Here is a 21,365-nt window from a genome sequence, read left to right on the forward strand (position 1 = left end):
CTTTCCCCCTAACTATTACCCCCTTTCACAATTGGGGCCTATTAGCAACACAGCCCTGGGTCCCGATGGTCCCATGCTGGTGAACATCACGTGAACGAGTACTGCTCCCTGCTCGTGACCCTCGGAAGTGTCTCCCAGAAAGACCAGGTAGCCTTGGAGGGCAGGAACACATCTCTCCATAGTATTCATATAGTGCACAGTACGCATCTCAGCGCTAGGAAAATGGACAGAAACAGAACTTCTAGAGTGGAAAGGAGCCTTAAAAATCATATTACAGGAATGAACTGAGGCCCAGTGTCTTTAAACTTCCACCCGATGTCATTCAAAAGAACAGTCACAGCACTGGCTCCAGAATCAGGTTTCCACACCTCCAGCGTCTGCCCACGCTGCGTCAGGGGGCTGAGTTGAGGGTTTTGGGTTGAATATGCTTCTCTCAGTCTGTTTCAGCAGCAGCAGGATAGCTAGGGCTTCACAGGTAGCAGGTCACATATGAACGATGCCAGGCACACAGTGGGTGCTTAATAAATGCTTATTTGGTAAAATTCAGTTCTCTTAGGAAGATAGAAAATTTGGAATAAGGTGGTAAGGATGGAGCTGATGCCCTCACTCCCGAGGCAAAGGTGAGTGGCATGATGTTGGACATCAAGTCAGTCCCAGAAAAGCCCCTCTTTTCTTCTAGAGGGTGCCTGGTGAGCTCAGCTTCCGGCTACTTGGTGCAGGCATGTGGGCGTGTGGGTCACCTCCCTGCTCCTCACTCCTCCCTGGGCCCGCCCACTGGCTTGCCCCTTCTCGGGGAGGAATGTTTCCCTGCTGGCAACAAACAGTATTTAAAGAGTAATACTGCCTGAAGAGTACTTCAGAGGAGACTGAATCTAGACGGTAAGAAGGGCAGAAGGAGGAGAGCTCGAAATGCCTGAGAAGTTGTTCCTTAGCTTTAGGAACTGGAGAGGAAATGGAGTGTGGAGCTGGGTGGTCGTGAAACCGGAGCCCCGCAGTGCACGCAGAGGGTCAGACCCGGAGGGTGTTGTGATCTTCAGCCTTATCCGAGGTTCTGCCACAATCCAACGTTTTATATTCAAGTCTGCGTTGATCAGACAGCTCTGGGCAGGTGGGGAAAACGAAACTGAAAGCAGAACTTGTCTGTTGCAATGCTTTTGCTGGGTGTGTTTATTCTCTACAGTTTTTGTTTTTTTTATTCTCTAATATTTTTCTCAGGGTTTCTGCAACTCTTCTCCTTTTTCTAGCAATTCATCTCACACCTGTTGTGGGCAACTGTCTACGTAAACACTTGGTTTAGAGATTTCATTGCCAGGCCATTGAGTTTATATTGCCCAGTGGATTACAGGGCTGTAGGTGGTAGGGGCTTCGAGGTTGTCAGGGTGGCAGATTGCTGAAAAACAGTTACTTTGTGAATTTCATGGCAGATGCAACTTTATAAATATTCGGGTAATAGTTTGGTGCTGTCTGATGCTTTAGTCTGTATCATTCAGCTCTGATGGAAGGGAGTTGGGTTAATTGACAACTCCACTTTTCCTATTTATGTACTATGTATATGCACATGAGTGGGGAGAATAGAATTTAAAAATGTTTTCCATAAGGGCACATAATTGGCTTTACTGTTTATTGAGTGCCTAATATTTGCCACACCCCCTACTTCAGTGAACTTTCTATGTATATATGAGTCACTGAAATGATCTTTGCCTCCATGGAATAAGAAGTGGATATAAGTTCTGGCTACACAATTAAGGAAGTAACAGTCTACTGATAAACAATTTGGGGCTCAAGCTTAGATCCAGCTGAGGAGGTCAGGGTCCAAGTTCTTTCCTGCTCGGTAAGCCTTGAGTAAGTGTACACTAAGCACAGGTAGGACAGGCACAGGGCCTGCAAACACGGAGAGGGATCAACCTTCAGATAGAATAAGAACTATGAATTGGCAGAACTATCTTCCTATTAAATGAAGACTCTGGACTTTAAATTTTTTCAATTTGATTTTTTTTTTTTATTTATTTATTTTATTGAGGCATGTTTTATTATTTATTTCTTTGTTTGTTTTTTTTTTTTGTTTATACATGCACTGGGTACAGTCAGAAGCGCGGGAGGGTGAGAGAATTCACCAGAGCCAGAGCGGGGAGCAGAGCAGGCAGAAGGACTGAAGTACACTGCTAAGGGGAGCAGCGGGCGGCAGGAGAGGGCTGCGCGCCATGCGGGACCCTCCTCCGGCGGCCGGGGAGCAGCCGGGGATCGAACCGGCGCTGCAGAGGCTGCGGGCAGCTTCGCAACCCAGCGCTCAACCACTGCACCACCAGGGAGGCCCTCAATTTGATTTTTTAACCTTATATAAAACATGAAACCTTTATATAAAAGATGAAACAGCTTTTTTGGTCATAACTAATTCTGCATGATTCTGCAGCTGCATCACCATTGAATGTGTTCAAGTTATTTTTTATTGTGTTCCCAATGTGTATATTTTCCATTTGTTTCAGGTTGGATAGCTTCTGTTGGCCTGTTACATAATCCTGTCATTTGCTGTGTCTGACGCTGTGTTAAATGCATCTGCTGAATTCTTAACTTTAGATTAATTTCAAGTTTCCTTCTAAAATTCCCATTTCATCATTTAAGATACCAAACCCCTGGTTAAATTCTCCTCTTTTAAAAATCCCAATTTTAAAAATATATTAATCATTCATATTCTATATCTATTCTGTTTTACTTTAATATCTAGCTCATCTGTTAATTTGTTTCTATTGTTTCTTTTTTGAGAATAGTGATAAAATACACATGATATAATATTTACCACTTTCACCATATTTTCTCCCACCACCAGGCCTTTATACCTCTTTGCCCCTGTCTCCTTCCCCCTCCCTCTTAACCCAGAAACCTCAGTCTGGTCATCAGTGTCTGAGTATTTATAATTATTTTACTTTGTCAGCTCATCTGCTTTGTTTCCTTCTGTTTCTCATATATATAAAGGCATCTGACATTTGCCTTTATCTTTCTGATTTACTTCATTTTTGAATAATCTTCTTGACTTCCTTCCATTTTGATATAAATCATAACTTTTCATCTATCCTTATAGCTGAATTGTATTCTAGTATGTGTATATACTATGTCTTCTTTTATCTGATCCTATCTGTGGGCACCTAGGTTGCTTCCAAATTCTAAATATTGAAAATAATGCTGCAATAAACATTGTGAACATATAATTTTTTGAGTTGCAGAATCCATGTTTTTAGGATTGATACCCAAGAGTCAGATTACTGGATTATACGGTATTTCCATTTTTAGTTTTCTAATATAAGGCCTGCTTTCTAATATAAGGCCTGCTTTCTAAAGTGGTTGCACCAATTGACACACCTACCAATAAAGTATTAGGGTTCCTCTTTCTCCACATCCTCTCCAGCACTTGTTGATGTCTTTCTGATGCATGGCATTCTCACAGATGGGAGATGCTATCCCATTTTGGCTTTGACTTGCATTCCCTTATTAACTGGCATGAGCATTTCTTTATATATATGTTGACCTTCTGCGTATCCTCTTCAGTAAGTTGTCTATTCAGATTTGTAGTCCATTTTTAAAAATTGGGTTGCTTGTATTTTTGCTGTTAAGTTAGATGAGTTCTTTGTGTACTCCTGTCAACCACACAACTGTTATTTAACTGTGGTATGTGGATTCTGTGACCTGTGGTCTCTCCAACCCCCACATACCTCCAGGGGTTTGGACATAGCAGAATGATCTCAGAGCAGCTTGTTTGCACTGTAGACAGGCTACTGTCCTGGTTCTGATTACAGGCATATGAGAGTGTGTGTTCTCAAGGTTTCATATGCCTTCTATACAAGACTGATTCCCCGTATACCTCTCTCAATCTTCCTAGCACTGGAAGGGGATTGGGATAGAGTCCCAGCCATGGTTTGTTTCCTTTGCCTTTCAAATACAGAAACTTGCCCTTGTCCCTAATTCTAGGTTACAGGTGCTTGGATCTCTGGTTAATAGTAGTATGCAGCATATACAGTTATTATCTGGAGTTGGCCCCAGATTGGGGATGAGGCAGGCATTTTGCATAATATAGCTGCACACTTTAGGGAAGAAACTCACTCTTCTTTATGGAGGCACCGGCAAGCCAATCTAACCTTCCCCACACCATTTTGGGTTCCAGAGACTCAAACCAACAGTCAGCACCTTATACAAATTCTACACCAGCTGTAGCTCACTGTCCTCAAGCTCCTCTATTCAGGGGTGTTTCACTCTCTGGCTCTGGGTGCCTAATTACTATCTGACAGTGTAGTGTCCACCTTTGCAGGGATTGGTCTACTACTTCATTGTTCTGTTGCAGCTCTTCTATTCCCCTACTCTTACAGCTCTCTGGAGGTAGAACCCTCCATCCAGCACACCAATTATGTTTGCTCCCCTTCCCAGCACACTCTCTGTGTTCTAACATCCCCGATGTGGGTGTGACCCCTCTAGTCAACAACAAGAGAGAGGCTCTGTGTGGTAGTCCCCCCACCCCTGTCTTCGGTTGTCCTGGCCTGGTAACACTGAACACAATTAAATTTCAATTTTCTCAGCCATTGGCCATGTAGTCCCTCTTTGTGCACACAGTAGTGATCTGGTCATCCCCCAGGGGTTGTCTTAATTTATATTTGTCTTAATTTTTTAATTTGGCTGTACATATGTGGAGGAGGCTAGCCCAGTGTCCTCACTCTTCTGACATGTTGCAGGAATCTGGGTTGTTTTTTAATGAGGCCATCTACTTCTAGTCAGAATGTGTTTATTTGACATTGAAACAAAATTGAAGATTAAGATTCATACCCTTTGATCAACCATTTAATTCTTTGAAATCTATCATGAGGAATCTTTTATAAGATCTATTACAAGCAAGCAGGCTAAAATAAGGTAAATTTGCTGCAACATTATTTAGATTTTTTTTTAAAAAATCTAATTAAAAAAATCTTGGCTCAAAGTAACTTAAAAAAACTGCTCAGCAATAAGGTAGTGAAAACAACTGTCTGATGGCATATTACACAGCCACTAAAAATGCTTTCAAAGACTTTGTAATAACAGGGAATTGTTTATACACTAGATGAAAGGAAGCAAGATACAATGTTACTTACATAGCATGACACCAATTATTTTAAAAAATCTGTAGAAACATACTAAAATATTAGCAATGGCTAGTGGAGCTCTTGATAATTTTCTTGTTTTTAATTTAGGTAGATTCATATTATATATTTTTTAAAGATTTATTTATTTATTTATACAAGCACTGGGTATAGTCAGAAGCGCGGGAAGGTGAGAGAATTCACCAGAGCCAGAGTGGGGAGCAGAGCAGGCAGAAGTACACTGCTGAGGGGAGCAGCGGGTGGCAGGAGAGATCTGCGCGCCATGTGGGACCCTCCTCCGGTGGCCAGGGAGCAGCCAGGGATCGAACCGGCGCTGAGGAGGCTGCGGGCAGCTTCGCAACCCAGCGCTCAACCGCTGAGCCACCCGGGAGGCCCGAGATTCATATTATATTTTTTAAAGTTTTATTTATTTATTCATGCAAGCACTGGGTACAGTCAGAAGCGTTGGAGGCATAATATTTTTCATGAAAATTTCTGCAAGAAATAAGTTGATGTATTTGAAAACTTGATAGTAAAATTAACTTTCCCAGTTCAAAATGTTTTCTCACTACAATAAAATTACAAAATACCTTTCTTGTCTCGAGGTGGCATGTCAGAAGACTCCAAGAGTATTGTCCTTTCTCGTGCTGCTGACCTGTAGTCAGACCAGTTTACCCTGACTGAGTTTCTGAGAGCTCCATGTCTCTTTGATTAAGGTCCAAAGAGATAAGTTTTCATTTTCTCAAAATAAAGGCAAAAGACTGTAGCCAGTGATATTTAGCATCATGGAGACCAACAGCTGTAATGACCCTCAGGTGGAACCCATGTCTTCCAGCAGAGAGAGGGTTACAGTGGAAGACAATCTCTTGTTGATAGAAGCTGTTCGAAAAGAAGACATCAAATTAGTCAAGCAATTGCTGGAAAGAGGAGCTAATGTCAATTTCCAGGAAGAGATAGGGCTCTGGGCACCTCTGCATGTCGCAGTACAGAACTGCAGGGAGGACCTTGTGGATCTTCTCCTTCATCATGGTGCTGACCCTTGTCTGAAGAAGAGGAATGAGGCCACTCCCTTCATCATCGCTGGGATCATGGGAGATGTGAATCTGCTCCAACTTTTCCTTTCCAAAGGAGCAAAAGTCAATGAGTGTGATTCTAATGGCTTCACAGCTTTCATGGAAGCTGCTATGTATGGTCACATCGAAGCCTTAAAGTTCCTTTATGAAAAGGGAGCAGACGTGAATTTGGGTCGAAAGACAACGAAGGATCAAGAGAAGCTTAAGAAAGGAGGGACCACAGCTCTCATGAGCGCTGCGGAAGAAGGACATGTGGAGGTGGTAAAACTCCTCCTTGAGGACATGAAGGCAGATGTCAATGCCCGAGACAACAGGGGCAGCAATGCATTGATCTACGCGCTGAAGAATTCCGATGCTAGCAAAGTGGAGGCCATTACTCGCCTTCTGCTGAGTCATAAGGCTGATATCAAAGTGAGGGGAGAAGAGTGGAAGACACCCCTGATCCTGGCAGTGGAAAAGAAGCATCTGGGTTTGGTGCAGTTGCTTTTGGAACAAGAACATATAGAAGTTAATGACGAGGACAGAGATGGCAATACAGCGCTGTCGGTTGCCGTCCAAAAAAACCAGAGTGAAATTGCCCGGTTGTTGTGCAACAAGGGAGCCTGCACAGATCGTGGAGATCTCATCATGATGGCAAGGCGCAATTATAACAGGCCCCTGGTACTATTTCTTCGCAAACATGGAGCTAAAGAAGATTTTGACCCTCCTTCTAAAGCCTGGAAGTCTCAGAGCTCACGTTGGGGACGGGCCCTGGAACAGCTCCACAAGATACACCGCCCTATGATTGGCAGGCTCAAGATATTTATTGATAAAGACTATAAAATTGCAGACAGTTCTGAAGGGGGTGTGTACTTGGGGTTCTATGGAGAACAGGAGGTAGCTGTGAAGCGATTCTATGAAGGCAGTACCCTGGGGCAAAAGGAAGTCTCCTGTTTGCAGAGTTGCCGGGAGAAGAGTAACTTGGTGACATTCTATGAGAGTGAGAGGCAAAGTGACTGCCTGTATGTGTGCCTCACCCTCTGCGAGCAGACACTGGAGGAGCACTTCAATGCCCGCAAAAGGGCAGACGTGGGAAACAAGGAAGATAAGTTTGCCCGGAAAGTCCTCTCTTCTATATTTAAAGCAGTCAAAGGGCTGCACCAGTGTGGATATGCTCACCAAGACCTGCAGCCACGAAACATCTTAATAGGTATGTCCCTGCTCCCTGGTCTTCTTTCATAAATGGCAGGTCTTTATTTACAAAAGGAATTGTTCTTTTGTTGCAGGCAGGAAAGGCTTGAGTAAATATTCAATTTGAATACAACAAGTTCATAATTAGGCCTGTCTCTCTTGCTACCAGTTATAACTCTTTGCCCCCCACAGAGGTCGTGGATGCCAGGCTAACCTTATGTTGCCTTTGGAAAATACAAATACGAAGGTCCATCTTAGATGGAGCCAGCTTCAGAAATTTGAATTTCTAGATTAGACTGAAAGTCAGAGAATCCTGAGGTGTGTTTCTTCAAACAAAGGTGGTGGTTACTGGTAAAACTAAATGGTAAAACCAAGGTCAAAATGGGGGATATCAGGACAAGATGTGACACAGTGAAATAGATACCAAGCAGGCAGAACAAGTGAGCATGCACTAGCCCAAACCCACCAACACACACGTAACACAAAATACACAAAAGCATCACAAAAGAAAGCAAGCTGTGTTGAGTGTGAAATCCCAGGAGGCAATGAACTGTAGAGATTTAAGAAAGAGCCTTGATTTTAACACCATGTAGTGTGACTTGTGGGCTAGTTCTATCATGTTGTAGCTTTGTAACCTCAGACTGGTCATTTAATCTGTGAGCCTTGGTTTCTTCATTTGACACTGACAGTATTTAGTGCAATGTGTAAGGTAGGCAAGCCAACTGTACCTTGTACACACTCAGCAAAGGCCAGATCCTTGTCTAGAGAGTTAAATGGAAGCAGATCCTGACTTGTAGACATGCATTGAAATTTAACCTCAGTGTAAGGGAACAGGCAAAAAGAGGGCTCAGGTATTGAGAGGCAAGGAACAGCCTTTAAGTTCCTGGGTATTAGTGGCACTCCTTCCTAGGTTTAAGAGACTTTGCTGGGGAAACTTAAAAGGATCAGTAATCTGTGCAACTTTACCAAGTAAGACAGAGACTTCAAGATTCAGCCAAGAGTGAGGTCCTTCCAAGTTCTAACTGATGGTTTTGATGCAAAAGGATCAAAGATCATTAACTGTACACTACCTGTTCACTGAAAGTTCTTTCTCCATACCTTCTTAAATTTGAACAATAAAGAATTGTGTATTTGCCTCATAGTGGCTTACCTAATAGATACTGAAAGTATTTCACTGCATTCACTTCCTAAAAGGATAGGAAAAGGTTTTTAAACAAATTCATAGCTGAGATCAAAATAAAAAGATTTATTACAGGTCAAAATCTTTGAAGAATCAGACACACTAAACATAGATACAACAGGATTGAAGGAAGACACAGGAACCCAGGATAAATGGAGATAAATACTATTCATCAAAGTGTCTGCCATGCAGAGAAGACACCACGTGTAACGGAAGGCAGAAGTAGGGGAGGTGGAAGGGTGAGCTAATAAGTAGATTGTTGCATCAGTAGTAACTAGAAACATCAAACCCTGTGCTTCTGGTCTTCCCCAAGGGCCCTGTCAAACATCTGTGGCAGGCGTGTCTGCAGACAGTATATTATATGAGACACTGGGTGGTTTGTGAGCTCAAGAGAAACAAAAACAATTAAAGACCCACATTGTCCCAACACATCCTGCTAAGTCACATGTCCTTTTCATCTCTGAGTTTCATTGAATAAAATGCAAGAAGGTGACTCTATAAACTAGGAACAGCATCCTCACCATGATCCTAACCCTGCTGCCACTCTGAGCTCTGATTTCCAACATCCAGAACTGTGAGGAGTGAATTTCTGTTGCTTAAGTCACCCAGTCTATGGTAATTTGTTATAGTAGCTGGATCTGATTAAGACAATAGGTAAGGGCCTCCCTGGTGGCGCAGGCGATTGAGCACAGCACTGTGAAGATGTCCGCAGCCCCTGCAGTGCGGGTTCAATCCCTACCTGCTTCCAAGCAACCAGCATGGTGAGCAGACCTCCTATCTCGCCCGCTGCTCCCCTCAGCAGTGTATTTCATCAGTCTGCCTGGTCTGTTCCCCGCTCTGTCTCTGGTGAATCCTCTCACCCTCCTGCGCATCTGGCCTGTACCCCAGCTCTTGTATAAATAAAATAAATCTTAAAAAAAAAAAAACAATAGGTAATTTATTATTGTCCACTCTTGATTCAAAATAAATGTTTTTAAGTATTCAAAGATTAAGGAAAACTTCTACCCAGAGATCCTAAATGAAAGAAGTGCTATAAGATGTTCCTAAAGAAAGAGAAAAAAAAGGCTTGGGAGAAAATAATGATGTATGAGAAGCAAGAATGAACAAAGAAAAATTATTTTTTTAAAAGTAAGCTAAACATATATTGCTGTTTTGATAATTAAAAAAATTCTAAATGAATTAATTCTAGATGAATCAGTGCTGGGAGCGAGGAACGGGTTAAGTTTGAAGAGCAGAGATAAAAGAGAATTGAAGTTCTTGATTCATTGGCAGAATTTGGAGTGAGTGGATTTCATTCTAATGACACCCATTAACTGTTAACTTTCTGTGATTATAAAAATACAGACACTGTGAGTGATTGTTTGAAAATTTTTGAGTAAGCATTTAAAAAATCTCACAGCACTTTCGCAATGCCTGCTAAAATAAAAATAAAATAATTGGGGCCTGTAAAAAAAATAAGTGTTGGAAGAGATGTGAAACATTTCACCTGAAGATTTAAGTAGCAAAAACCTCAATTCAAGGGTCCTCCCTGGTGGCACAAGGGGTTAAGACACAGCACTATGAATCTACCTGCAGTCACTGCAGCACGAGTTCGATCCCCGGCCAGGGAGGTGACCCACATGGCGCAGCAGACCCCTCCTGTCTCTCCTGCTGCTCCTGTCAGCAGTGTATTTCAGCCAATCTGCCCGTTCTGTTCCCTACTCTGTCTCTGGTGAATCCTCTCACCTCCTCCTCCCCACATCTCTGGCCTGTACCCCAGTTCGTATATGCATAAATAAATCTTTAAAAAAAAACTCCTCAATTCAAAGTGATTTAAACAATGGTGGGAAATTTTCAACTCATATAACTTAAAACAATCCCTGGTTTATCATCTTCTTCATTCTCACTTCAAGCCACTTTCTGACTTCATCTCTCTCTCCAGGAACTTGGGCTTGCTTTATATCAGAGCAGAATTTCCCATGTTCCTTTCTACTTCGGGATTTCTCATCTGGAATCCTCTCTTCCCAACTCCAATCACTGACTCAAACTGTACTTACTTTTTCCGTCTAGATGTCTGTCCCTTGCGGAACACTTCTGCCCCCACCCCACCCCACCATAGTCACATAGCTCTTCTTGTAATCCATTTTCAGAACATTCTGCACCATTGGCTAGCATTTTCAAAATCATAATTAATTTATATTTATATGTATGATTATTTCATATTTATCTCCTTGCCCAGAGGCTCTAAACTCTGTAGAGCACAGACTGTATTATCCTTCGTCACCATCATTTCCCCCTCACCAAACACTTGTGCAATAATTTGATGGGTTCTTTTTCATTAGACTGGGGTTTCCACACAACTTTGATGTCTGGGTTCAGGATAATAGGGTTCAAGAAGCACACCTTGCATTAGCCATCATCCTATCTGAGGCTACTGAGTCTTCCTTCTCAGACTCCTTTAAGCCAGATGCAGGGCTCACCCCTTAAAGGACATGTCACTGAATTTCCTCCTTCTGGTTTCTGAGCTCTCTCATCTATTTATCACTATTTCTGAAGATTCAGCGGTTTTCTTCAAGGGGGAAATATTTTAAGAGGACACAGATACTTGTCCCCTGGCTGAAAACTGATAATAATGTCAGAGTGGGTTGTGGCTCGTCAGGGTGATTGGTGGAACACCACGCTCAGATGGTCTTGGGTTTGGAGTCTTGTTGGCTAGTTTCTCTTTAGTCTTAGGATATAACCTTAACTTAGCTCTTTTACAAATTTGTGCTCTTTGCTCCCAGGGATTTCATAAATGAGGAGATAGCTAAATTTATTCCTATCCTTCCTCACTCCATGACCTGGAAAAAGTAAAAGTTAAGTCCTAGTCTCAGCAGATATTTAATAACTCAGTGAACATAGTGCACATGACAGTGTTTTGAGACACAAACAGCAGTGGATACATAGCATTATTATTGCCTTCTTCAGAGATGATGGATTTCATATTGTTTTACATATTTATTTAAAAGAATTATAGAGAATGAGGATTTTCAATGCACCTATACAAATTCTCTCATAGATTCCAATGATGCTATTTGCCTGGCAGATTTTGATAAAAGCATCAAGATGACTAGAAAACAGGAAATCAAAACAGATCTAAAGGTAACTAGAGTCATTTTACTTATGAACATTTCTGCTTCCTTATTCCTTCATTACCTTATTTCCCATGGCCAGGTGGAGGACATTTCTATTGTAAGTAAAAGGGAAAGCATGTTCAAGTCCTCCCCAGTGCTCACTGTTGTTGCTCCCTGTAGAAAACCGTATTTCCCTAGGTTGGTGTGCAGTTGGTTGTCCCCGTGACTTCATTCTCTGCTTCTCTCTTCCCCCATTAGCCAAATAAGAAAATTAATTGAGCATACTCTACATCTTGAATTACTTCTAGAAGGTATATACAAAATATTTCCAGAATTCTTATAAAAGTTCCTGCCTAAGGACAAAGTAATTGAGATTTCTTTCCTTACTCACTTCAAGCTACTAAAAGGACCAGATAACAAGTCCTCCAGAAGCACCTGGGGAGAGAGTTGATCCCTAGCTCAAAAGAGATTAAACCTGCCACAGAGTTTGAGGCCCTGAAATAGCTGTTTCTCCTGAGAAAAGACAGAGCCTATCTCTGCAGATTAAAACTCCCAGATTGTTTCTGACCCTGTTAAGGCAGATGTTTCCTTAGAGAGTTCTCCAGTGGGCCACGCTCTCCATCCTGTCTTTATGGTTTGGTGACTACAGTCAGGTGATACCTGACTGGTGTCTTGTCTGTACAGGGAGTTCCTGTGCTGATCATCTTCTTGACCTTTCTTTCCTGCTGTGACCTGACTCCTGGGACCATTCCTGTCTCTCACTGACCTCAGACTAGCTCTCTTTATCTGCTGCTCAACCTAGCACTGAGCCAAAGTCCCAGTTCCCAGAAATACTCCTGACATTCCTCTCATTTGAAATACTTTCCCTTTCCTTTATTTGTCTAAATTCTAACCATATTTTAAGGTCCAACTCAAATCTCTCTTCCTTTAAGTAAGCTACCATAATAACTCTGGATTACCACTTCCTCCTTGCAAATCTAAATTGTGGGGACCCTCTGCTGCCTTGAAGAGTTCTCTATGCACAAACCTGTGCTTTCTCTCTGCAACTAACTTCAACTCTTTAGGGTTCCTTCAGTCTTCATTTTGTTCTTGGCCTGCACCACACCCTGCAAGGTTGCCCCCAATAGAGTGATAATTCATGAGTTACTTTTTTTAAACTTCTGGCTTTTGTGCAGGACCTCGGACTACTGGTCATATATGTTGTAAAAAAGGGAGACATCCCTTTTGAAAGACTGAAGACTAAAAGTAATGAAGACGTGGTTCGACTTTCTCCAGATGTGGAAACTGAAAACCTCATTCACCATCTGATCTTTCCTAAGGAAGAATTTACAGACCTAAGTGGCCTGCTGGGGCATCCCTTCTTTTGGAGTTGGGAGAGGTAAGTAAACCCTGAGAGAATGTCCTAGAGCTCCAGAAGGAAGACAGTAGTGGATCAGTCAGGGTTCTCTGGAGAAATAGAACTAATGGAATGAATGCATCCATCCATACACACATATCTATACCCATAATGTGTCATATATTTTATATAATATTTATATTAGTAATCAATAATTAATATATACTACTAATTCCATATATTCTTTATATATTATTCTTTACATATGTTCTATGTCTTCTCTATCTACCTATATCTATAATCTATTATCTATTTATAAAACCAATATATGTGAATATATGTGAAGAAATTTAAGAACTGGCTCATTCAATATGGCAGATGAGCAGTTCCATGAACTGCCATCTGCAAGCTGGAGACCCAGGAGAACCAACATGTAATTTGGCCATGTTCAAAGACCTGATGATGTAGATTCCTGTAAGGGTCTGAAGGAGCACTGAGAGCAAGAGGGGATCCATGTTCAGGCTGAAGCAATCTGGCTCAGAGGGGTGAATTCAGCCTTTTGTTATATTCGGGTGCTCAAAGGATTGGATGACACCCGCACACATTGGGGAGGGCCATCTGCTTTACTGAGTTCACTGATTCAAATGTTCATCTGATCCAGAAACACTCTCATAGACACCTCACAATAGTGTTTAGTCTGGGAACCCTCTGGCCAGTCAAGTTAGCAGGTAAATTAAGTGTCACAGTGAGGTGTCATGGGGAGGTGTCAGGGCTCAGCAAGCCCAAGGTTATTCTCTTAACTTGGCATGGAGTGTTCACTTATCCACCTGGATTCTGGTTTTCTTTTCCCATGATGCAGATTTTTTAGAGACATGGTTCTACTATCTTTATCAAAAACCAAAATTAGTGGTTTTCTCTTTCTGGAAAGATTGGAAAGGTTGGAATGATCATGATAATCCTGTCATCCTCAGTCGCTATAGGGCCCTGAGTGAAGTGGGAAATGAAAATGACATCAAAATTCGAAAGCCTAATAGCAAGATCTTTCAACTGCTGGAGCCTAAATCTTCTGAACATTCCAAAAGTTTTAACCGCTGGAAGGCTAAGGTACGAACCCTTCCTATGATCTAGAGTCATTTCATGAATAGCTCTGTGTCATATGTTATATTAGTTTTTCTAACATTCTTTTAATACTATTTGCCTGGTGTAACCAAGGAGTGAAAGAGGGGATTATCCCTCTGAGTGTCAGCTCTCCTTTTCTGAAGCCAGACCCTCTCAACAGAATCTTATCTGGGCCTCTCTTGAAGGTGGCCTTGACCCACCTCTGGAGCTTTTTCCTTTTCTGTGCCTCTTTCCTCAAGCTTTATTCTCTGAGAAGGACCTGGATAATAATCCTGTTAGCTTTGTGGTCAAGTATTCAGCATACTCTTGCAATCTTTCCACAGGTTTCCCGCTACTGTCACACAAACATTTCTCAGCATAAAACAATGCAAAGGTTTAGGGGACTTGTCACTTTTTGTGGGTTCTTACCCATGTGCTCACAATTGCAAGACACCACACAGGCTTAGGATGCAGCAACAAATGGGGTTTATTAATAAGCAGGTAATTAGAAAAAAAGAAAGAATTTCTAAGGCCACTGATGGCCAGCCATACCACCCCAGATAGTGTCCACAGCGTCCAGTAGTCCAAACCAAAGATTGCTAGTGAAAGATGGATTGCCCTTTCTATGAGAAGCTGGAGCTGGTGGCATACCAGTTGTGGGTCTGCAAGGCTTAAAAGGCTGCTTAAGCTGCCATTCTGGCTATGCAGTTTGGCCTTTTCAGTACAAGGTCCATTTGGCCCAGTCAATCAATTATACCTAGACTTAAAGAATGCAAACTGCCGATTCTGCAAAGGTTCCTCTCAAGTTAAACAAGAGCAGGATGCTTAATTCCCTGGGACAATGAGTATGCGTCATGAGGCATGATGAGGAATGCCTGGGGAGGTGTAGACTTACAGGTAACTTTGCATGGCAGAGACTGATCAGTGGAATGCCTTGCTAATAAGATCAGAACCACTAATGGGGGTCGGAAGCTTGATTTCAATCTTCAAACATGGGTCATAAGACTAATCTGGATCCTCAGACTCATCTTTACCCAAAGCCTAGATAACCTAAGAATACATTCAATTCCTTCTAACTTTTTTTTTTGTTGTTGTTCTCCTGCCCTGAGTAATTGACTCTGTAAAATCATTTAATCAATAAAAAGGCCAGGTTTTGCCTTCTTGGCAGCATCCTGCCATAACTGTTTGCTTCACGACTCCCATTTCTTTGAGAGTGTGGTGTTGCCTGACACAACGCCGGTAAGTGGTAGACAGCTTTCAGAGGTAACTGAACACTCCAGTACCAGTCAGCATCAGTCAGCAGGCAGAAGTGCCAGAGGCACCCCAATGCTACAGCTCTTAGGGAGCTGTTGGCATAAGCCAAGAACAGAAAGCTCCTTTAGAAATACCATGCACATGAGCAGTGGTCCAGCTGCAGTGGAAAGAGGAGATATGATGCAAAGGTCTGTGTCCCAACGAATCTCTCTGATTAATGGGTTCCAAGCCCTCCAAAACCCTAGCTTATATCCCCATCAGAGTACCTGCCTTTCAAGATGATTTTAAAAAATGTTTACAGTTTCAGCTGGTCAATCTCAAATCTGATTGGTCTATTTACAATATTGAATGGTCTCAAAAACCTGGAATGTCACTGCTAGGCGGTCCAACCTGATTGGTCCATTTATAATTCTGGTGTGGTATTTACAAGTAAAACCCAGGCTGGCTGTCTAGACCTGAGCTAAGATGAGATCTGGCAGGAAATTATTGTCACCCCGGCTGTGGGAGTACCTGCCTGAGGGCTGCCATATTGCAGCACACGCTGTTGTCCTGGAGCACAGGTCTCACCCACAGACTGCATGCACCATGGGTCTCTCTCTTCATGAGGCTCCCCATGAGGCCAGCTCTCAAAGCCTGTTGTGCCCTGCAGCAGCAACAACCACAGTGCTCCTGTGGCATTTCTCACACATGTCTGCCCCTAACACACGAGAGCAGCCTCAGTGTTCTCCAAGTATCGATCTAGTCACCAGTTATTCTTCCTGAGGAATCCTCTGGCATCTTGGTCTTTCCAAACTCAAAAGGAAGGAGGTGTTAATAACCCTCCCTTCATCCACTTATAGACATATAGGGACAGGAGTTTAAATCAAAACAACTATATTCACTTTGGTGATGGCTGTCAGGCCTGATTTCATTCTAGACAGGTATACTTAAGGACACAGTGTCATCAAGTACAAATCTGGAAGGTTGCCACATGGAATAAAATACCATATAGTATTATAGACAAATTTCTCAGTATAGTAGCCAACATTTTCTAAGCCATGCTTTAATATTTTAATTCCTTTGAAAACAATTCATTGGAAAATCAATACACAAATTTGAAGTTACTTATAATCCCACACCCAAACACAACTGCAGCTGGCATTTTGATATACTGAATTTACTTTTTCTTTTTCTTAATATGCTTTATTAATTGGTGATAATTTTGATATATATTCAAACTTGTATTTTGCCTTTTTGATTTTTCATTCCATGTGAATTTGTTTTGTCATGTTTCTGCGTGATGTTGTTTAGATTGATGAGTATTTTATGAAACAAATGGATCAGTTTTACAAAAAAGACGGTAGGTATCAGAACACTGTGGGTGATCTGCTAAGATTCATCCGGAATACAAGACAACATCTTCATGAAAAAAAGAATGAAAAGTAAGTAATGTTGGGGCCTCCCTGGTAGCACAAGGGGTTAATTCACAACCTATGAAGCTGTCAGCAGCTGCTGTAGCATGTGTTCGATCCCCAGCCAGGGAGGAGACCCATATGGCGCAGCAGACCTCTCCTGACTTGCCTGCTGCTCCCCTCAACAGTGTATTTCAGTCAATTTGCCTGTTCTGTTCCCCACTCTGTCTCTGGTGAATCCTCTCACCCTCCACACCTCTGGCCTATACCCCAGTTCTTGTATGCATAAATAAATGAATCTTTGAAAAAAAATAAAGTACCATCTCCACTGTGCATTAAAAAAAAAAGAAAAGATGTTTTAAACCCAAATAAGGGACCAGGAAAAAGACTAATTGTAATAAAGAAAAAATCAAAATCAACAAGCAACTGTAAACCAGAGACACACTACGGGGGTGGGGGGGTGGGGAGGAGAGGGGAGACTAGGGTCAAAATAAGGGGGGTGCAAATGTATGGGGAATATAGCCAAAATGAAAATGCATGCATTGTGCAAAAATGAAAAATGATGTAAGTATTATACTAAATAAAATATATAAAAATATATGTAAAAGGCCTAATGTAATACTTATTACATGGTGGGTAGTAATTATAAAAATGATAAAGGGAAAAAAAAGAAAAGAAAAGTAACTATTGTTTTCATTTCCATGAGTCATACATGAAATGAGAATGATTAAAAAATCCAATTCTAAATTTATATCTGTTATTTGATGGAAAGAAGAAAGTTTATTTTGATGAAAGAAAAGCGATTCTTCCTCTCTGTTTGGAAAAGGATCATTACAATGAATGGTGCACCTGACCTGCGGGCACTCACCTACATTTTTAGGTTTTGTTGAGTTACTGAACAGATGACTAGTGACTCCGCTGTGTGACAGAGCACAGGAAGCAAGCACCTGGGTACAGTGAAGGTTGTGTTATGAAACTCTAAGACATACCCCAAACTCCCAACATATACACACCACCATATTAGCATTTCTGGCCAAAGTGTTTGCTGCCAATTCACAAAAACCATATTATTGTCAGGACTTGGGCCTCTGCAGGTAAGGGATTATGGAATTATATTATCCCAATTATGTGGATGATATAACCAAGGTTCAGAAAGATTAAGTTCCCAAAGTTTGCACAGTTAGTTGCAGAGTCAGGAAATGAATCTTTCTATGTCAGAATCCAAGTCCTCTTTCATTCTGCTATAGGAATCAAGTGAACAAAGAATGTTGTGAACCATAGAGATACTCTGGATCATATAAAAAGGGGGAGAGGAATTTGGAGCAAGCACGCCTAATCATTTATATTTCATTTCAGGGTGAAGTTGAGAATTGGAGAACCTTCCCAATATTTTCAGGAAAAATTTCCGGATTTCTTTTTATATGTCTATGAAAGACTACACAGCACTGAATATGGAAAGCATTTTGTCCAAGACTGACACTCCAAACTAGCTCTAGTGTGATGGAGACAGTGCGACCTGAGTGCCGAACCTTTGAGTTCAGGGAAGTGCTTACCAACTGTGTGACCCTGGGCTTGCTACACCTCTTTGCTAACCTGGTTGCTTGTAAGGGTTGAGTTGGGTAGCTGATCTATCTGTTACTGGCACAGGTCTAGTATTCCCCACCTGTTTGTGACAGAAAAAACACGTATGTTTTGACCGTAGTCTTTTTAAGAGTAAAGCTTTGTGGCAGAAGCTGGGAAAACATACTGCTAAGATTCCTCTTGTCAGTTGCACCAAAAGGGTAAGGACCTCGAGCTCTAATACTACATGCTTTACATCTTTTAGCTCCTGTAATTCTCCCAATGACTTTGCAAGAGAGGTTCAGTGTCCCCTTTAAAGAAATGAAGAACCTAAGATTCAGAGTTTGAACCAAAATTTCACTGTTTCATGGATATAATGTTATTGATACCTCTCTTTGGGGCTTAGAACTTACTAGCCCAGAGTGCTTCTGAATGAGCCCCAAAAGGAGTGTGTCAAAGCAGCTCCATGTGGCTCCTTCCTTCATTCACCTCATTCATTTTCTTTCAATATTTTATGAGCACTAATATATATTGAGGCACTAATATATGCATTCCTTTTCTTCTAGAACCACCTACAGAGGTCTTGTTTGGCACTAGTTCTCAACTGGGGGCAGTTTTATCCCCAGAGGTCATTTGGCAGTGTCAGGAGATGTTTCTGGTTGTCAAATCTAGGAGGGATCTAGTTAACAGAGATCAAGGATGAAGGCAAACATTCTATGATGCACAATTAATAGAGACCAGAGAGGCAGTAAAACACTCTGCAGTGTACATCCTACAATGCACAGCCACCACATGTGGGTTATTCAGACTGAAATATCAGGGGGATCAAGGTTGAGAAACTGCCTTATGGGTCTTGGGACTGTAGAACCTATGTAGAGTCCCAGACTCTGCAGTGTATGGACTACCTCATGGAGGAGAAATTCAAATTTGTTTTCTTGCTTTTGCATCTGTCATAGACAATTGCAGTGTCACCTCCTCAGGAGGTCCTTTGGTCACTGACACTTCCCACACCCCATCTGAGTGACTTTTCTGACTGCCAAGCATCCAGAACTATGGCAGAGCAGGCTTTGCACCCAGTTTTTCTTACCACAGACATTTCATTGAACATGTAGCTCATACTAGGTACTGTGTTGAGCAAGGTGATTCTGTGCCTGGGCACATTAAGGTCTTAGGATCACTAATAATATATATATATTATATATAATATATTTGATTTATATGGTTACTACTTACTAAAGTAGGTATGGTTACTACCTACCAAAGTCTGCCATACAGTGATGTTCAATAACTATTTGTTGAGTAATAAATGTACCCTCTTCATCTTTCAATGATGATACTAGCTTACATTTTATAATTTATAAATTATACTTTATATAACTATATTTTATAAATTACATTATAAATTATGGTGCTCTATAATTTCTAAATTAGGTTTGACTAAGTGTTGTTATACTAATTTTGCAGAGGAGGAAACTAAGCTAGGAAACATGCTGATTACCTCTTACACATTTGGGATGTCTTTGTAGAGAGAGAAGGAAGGAATAGGTCCTTTCATCCTCTGCTTTATTTCTTGAGGGTTTCTATTGACACTTTGCACATATTCTGCATTCAGTTATCATATCCACAAATATTTAATTGAACTTGCAGTTCATATTCGGTACTGTGTTGGGTAAGGTGGTTCTCTGTTTGGGATCACTAAGCAAAAGTGCCAATTACACAGAGAAAAGGGGAGCCTGCCCATCTAGAATGGACTGGGGAAGCCACATAGGACAGACAAATATGGTAAAAGCAATCAAGTCAGCAATTCTTGATACCTACTGCACTGCTTTCCAGTGCCTAAAGCTTTTAGGGATACCTAGCAGCACCCAGGATGATACTATAAAATGCAATTATTCCCAATTTACAGAAAAAGCAGCTAAAATTAAATGGGTATTCTGAGATGCATTTTACAATGTGTAGGGGTTCCCCATACCAACAAACAATGCACAGGACACTGACTGAGTGTACTTTGACTTAATTCTGCTCAGAAATAGCAGTAGATTCTACAGGTTTCTAGTTCACTTCAAGATGCCAGTCTTAAGCCCAGATTGTTACCTGTGCTTCTAACCAGCTGCTGTAAGTTAGAGAGCCTCAAAACCTCCATTTGGGTTTGATTAACTTGCCAGCGTGGCTCATAGAACTCAGAGAAACATTTTACTTACTAAATTACTGGTTTATTATAAAAGGATATAACCCAAAAATAACCAGATGGTACAAATGCACAGGGAAAGATATGTGGGAAGGGGTGGGGTGAACACATCCATACATGGAGGCGGGCATTAAAGGGGAGAGGACCTCTGTGATTAAGACCCTCCCAGACTTCATCCTTTGTATCTTCTTATCTGTATTTTTTAAAATCATATCCTTTAATAAACTGGAAAAGGTAAATAAATGGTCCCCTTATTTCTTCAAATATTTCTAGCAAATTGATTAATTGGATTATGGGAACCTCCAGTGTGTAGCCAAATTGGACAGAAGTTGTAGACTAGGGACTACATGTGGGTGGCATCTGGACTATGATGGGACGGGCGGCGGGGGGGGGCAGTTTTGTAAAGCTGAGCCCTTTATTTGTGGATCTAACACTATCTCCGGGAAGATAGTGTTAAAATTGTTAAGGTGTAGGACACCCAGCTGGTATCTGCAGAACTGCTCAGCATGGAGAACCCTCCCTCTCCCCCACCACATTTGAAATGCCCAAGAAATGAAGTGTGCTATGTGAGAAGGTAGAGGGGGGCACACAGAAGAAACACAGCAAAGAAGAAGTGAGTTTTCTCTTACATAAAGGAAAAAAAACAGTTTCCCCTTTTATAAACACTCAGATAGGGTTGTCAAATTGCCAAGTTCACATAGGTAGCAAGTAGAAGAGCTGAGATACAAATCTAGGTATGTGAGTCCATATGGGGTAGTATTTCAGGAGTGGCAAAGAGTTCAGGCTGGCTGACTGGTCACAGTCAGGGTGGGTATTGGTGTTTCCATTCATTCCTCCATTCCTCCCTTTTGAAGCTTAGGTGGTCAAGGTCACCCCATGGCCTTTAGAGTCAAATCCAGCAATTACTTCTTTTTTTTTTTTTTTTAA

The 21,365-nt window shown here is 41.5% G+C and overlaps 1 protein-coding gene across 2 annotated transcripts; it reads left to right on the top strand.

The window, feature by feature from the left end:
- The first annotated feature begins 776 nt into the window (after window positions 1–776).
- On the top strand, window positions 777–19,453 carry RNASEL (ribonuclease L). Of its 2 annotated transcripts, XM_037506333.2 has the most exons (7): window positions 777–879; window positions 5,702–7,358; window positions 11,557–11,639; window positions 12,787–12,989; window positions 13,919–14,051; window positions 16,590–16,720; window positions 18,047–19,453. In XM_037506333.2, the coding sequence occupies exons 2-7, from the start codon at window positions 5,882–5,884 to the stop codon at window positions 18,165–18,167; spliced, it is 2,148 nt and encodes a 715-aa protein (XP_037362230.1). In that variant the 5' UTR covers window positions 777–879; window positions 5,702–5,881; the 3' UTR covers window positions 18,168–19,453. The 2 variants fall into 2 exon arrangements, with proteins under 2 accessions (XP_037362230.1, XP_037362229.1); XM_037506332.2 differs by lacking the exon at window positions 16,590–16,720 and having other exon boundaries at window positions 18,047–18,160.
- Window positions 19,454–21,365: the final 1,912 nt, after the last annotated feature.

The sequence above is a fragment of the Talpa occidentalis genome, unplaced genomic scaffold (assembly GCF_014898055.3).
Source record: "Talpa occidentalis isolate TD23 unplaced genomic scaffold, MPIMG_talOcc4v2.1 talOcc4.12, whole genome shotgun sequence".
Lineage (NCBI taxonomy): Eukaryota > Metazoa > Chordata > Mammalia > Eulipotyphla > Talpidae > Talpa > Talpa occidentalis.

Bases quoted from the DNA above. Each gene is read 5' to 3' on its own strand.
- RNASEL (XM_037506333.2), top strand. From the start codon at position 5,882: ATGGAGACCAACAGCTGTAATGACCCTCAGGTGGAACCCATGTCTTCC. The intron at 7,359-11,556 runs GTATGTCCCTGC...ATTCTCTCATAG, and splicing joins GCCACGAAACATCTTAATAG to ATTCCAATGATGCTATTTGC. The intron at 16,721-18,046 runs GTAAGTAATGTT...ATTTCATTTCAG, and splicing joins CATGAAAAAAAGAATGAAAA to GGTGAAGTTGAGAATTGGAG.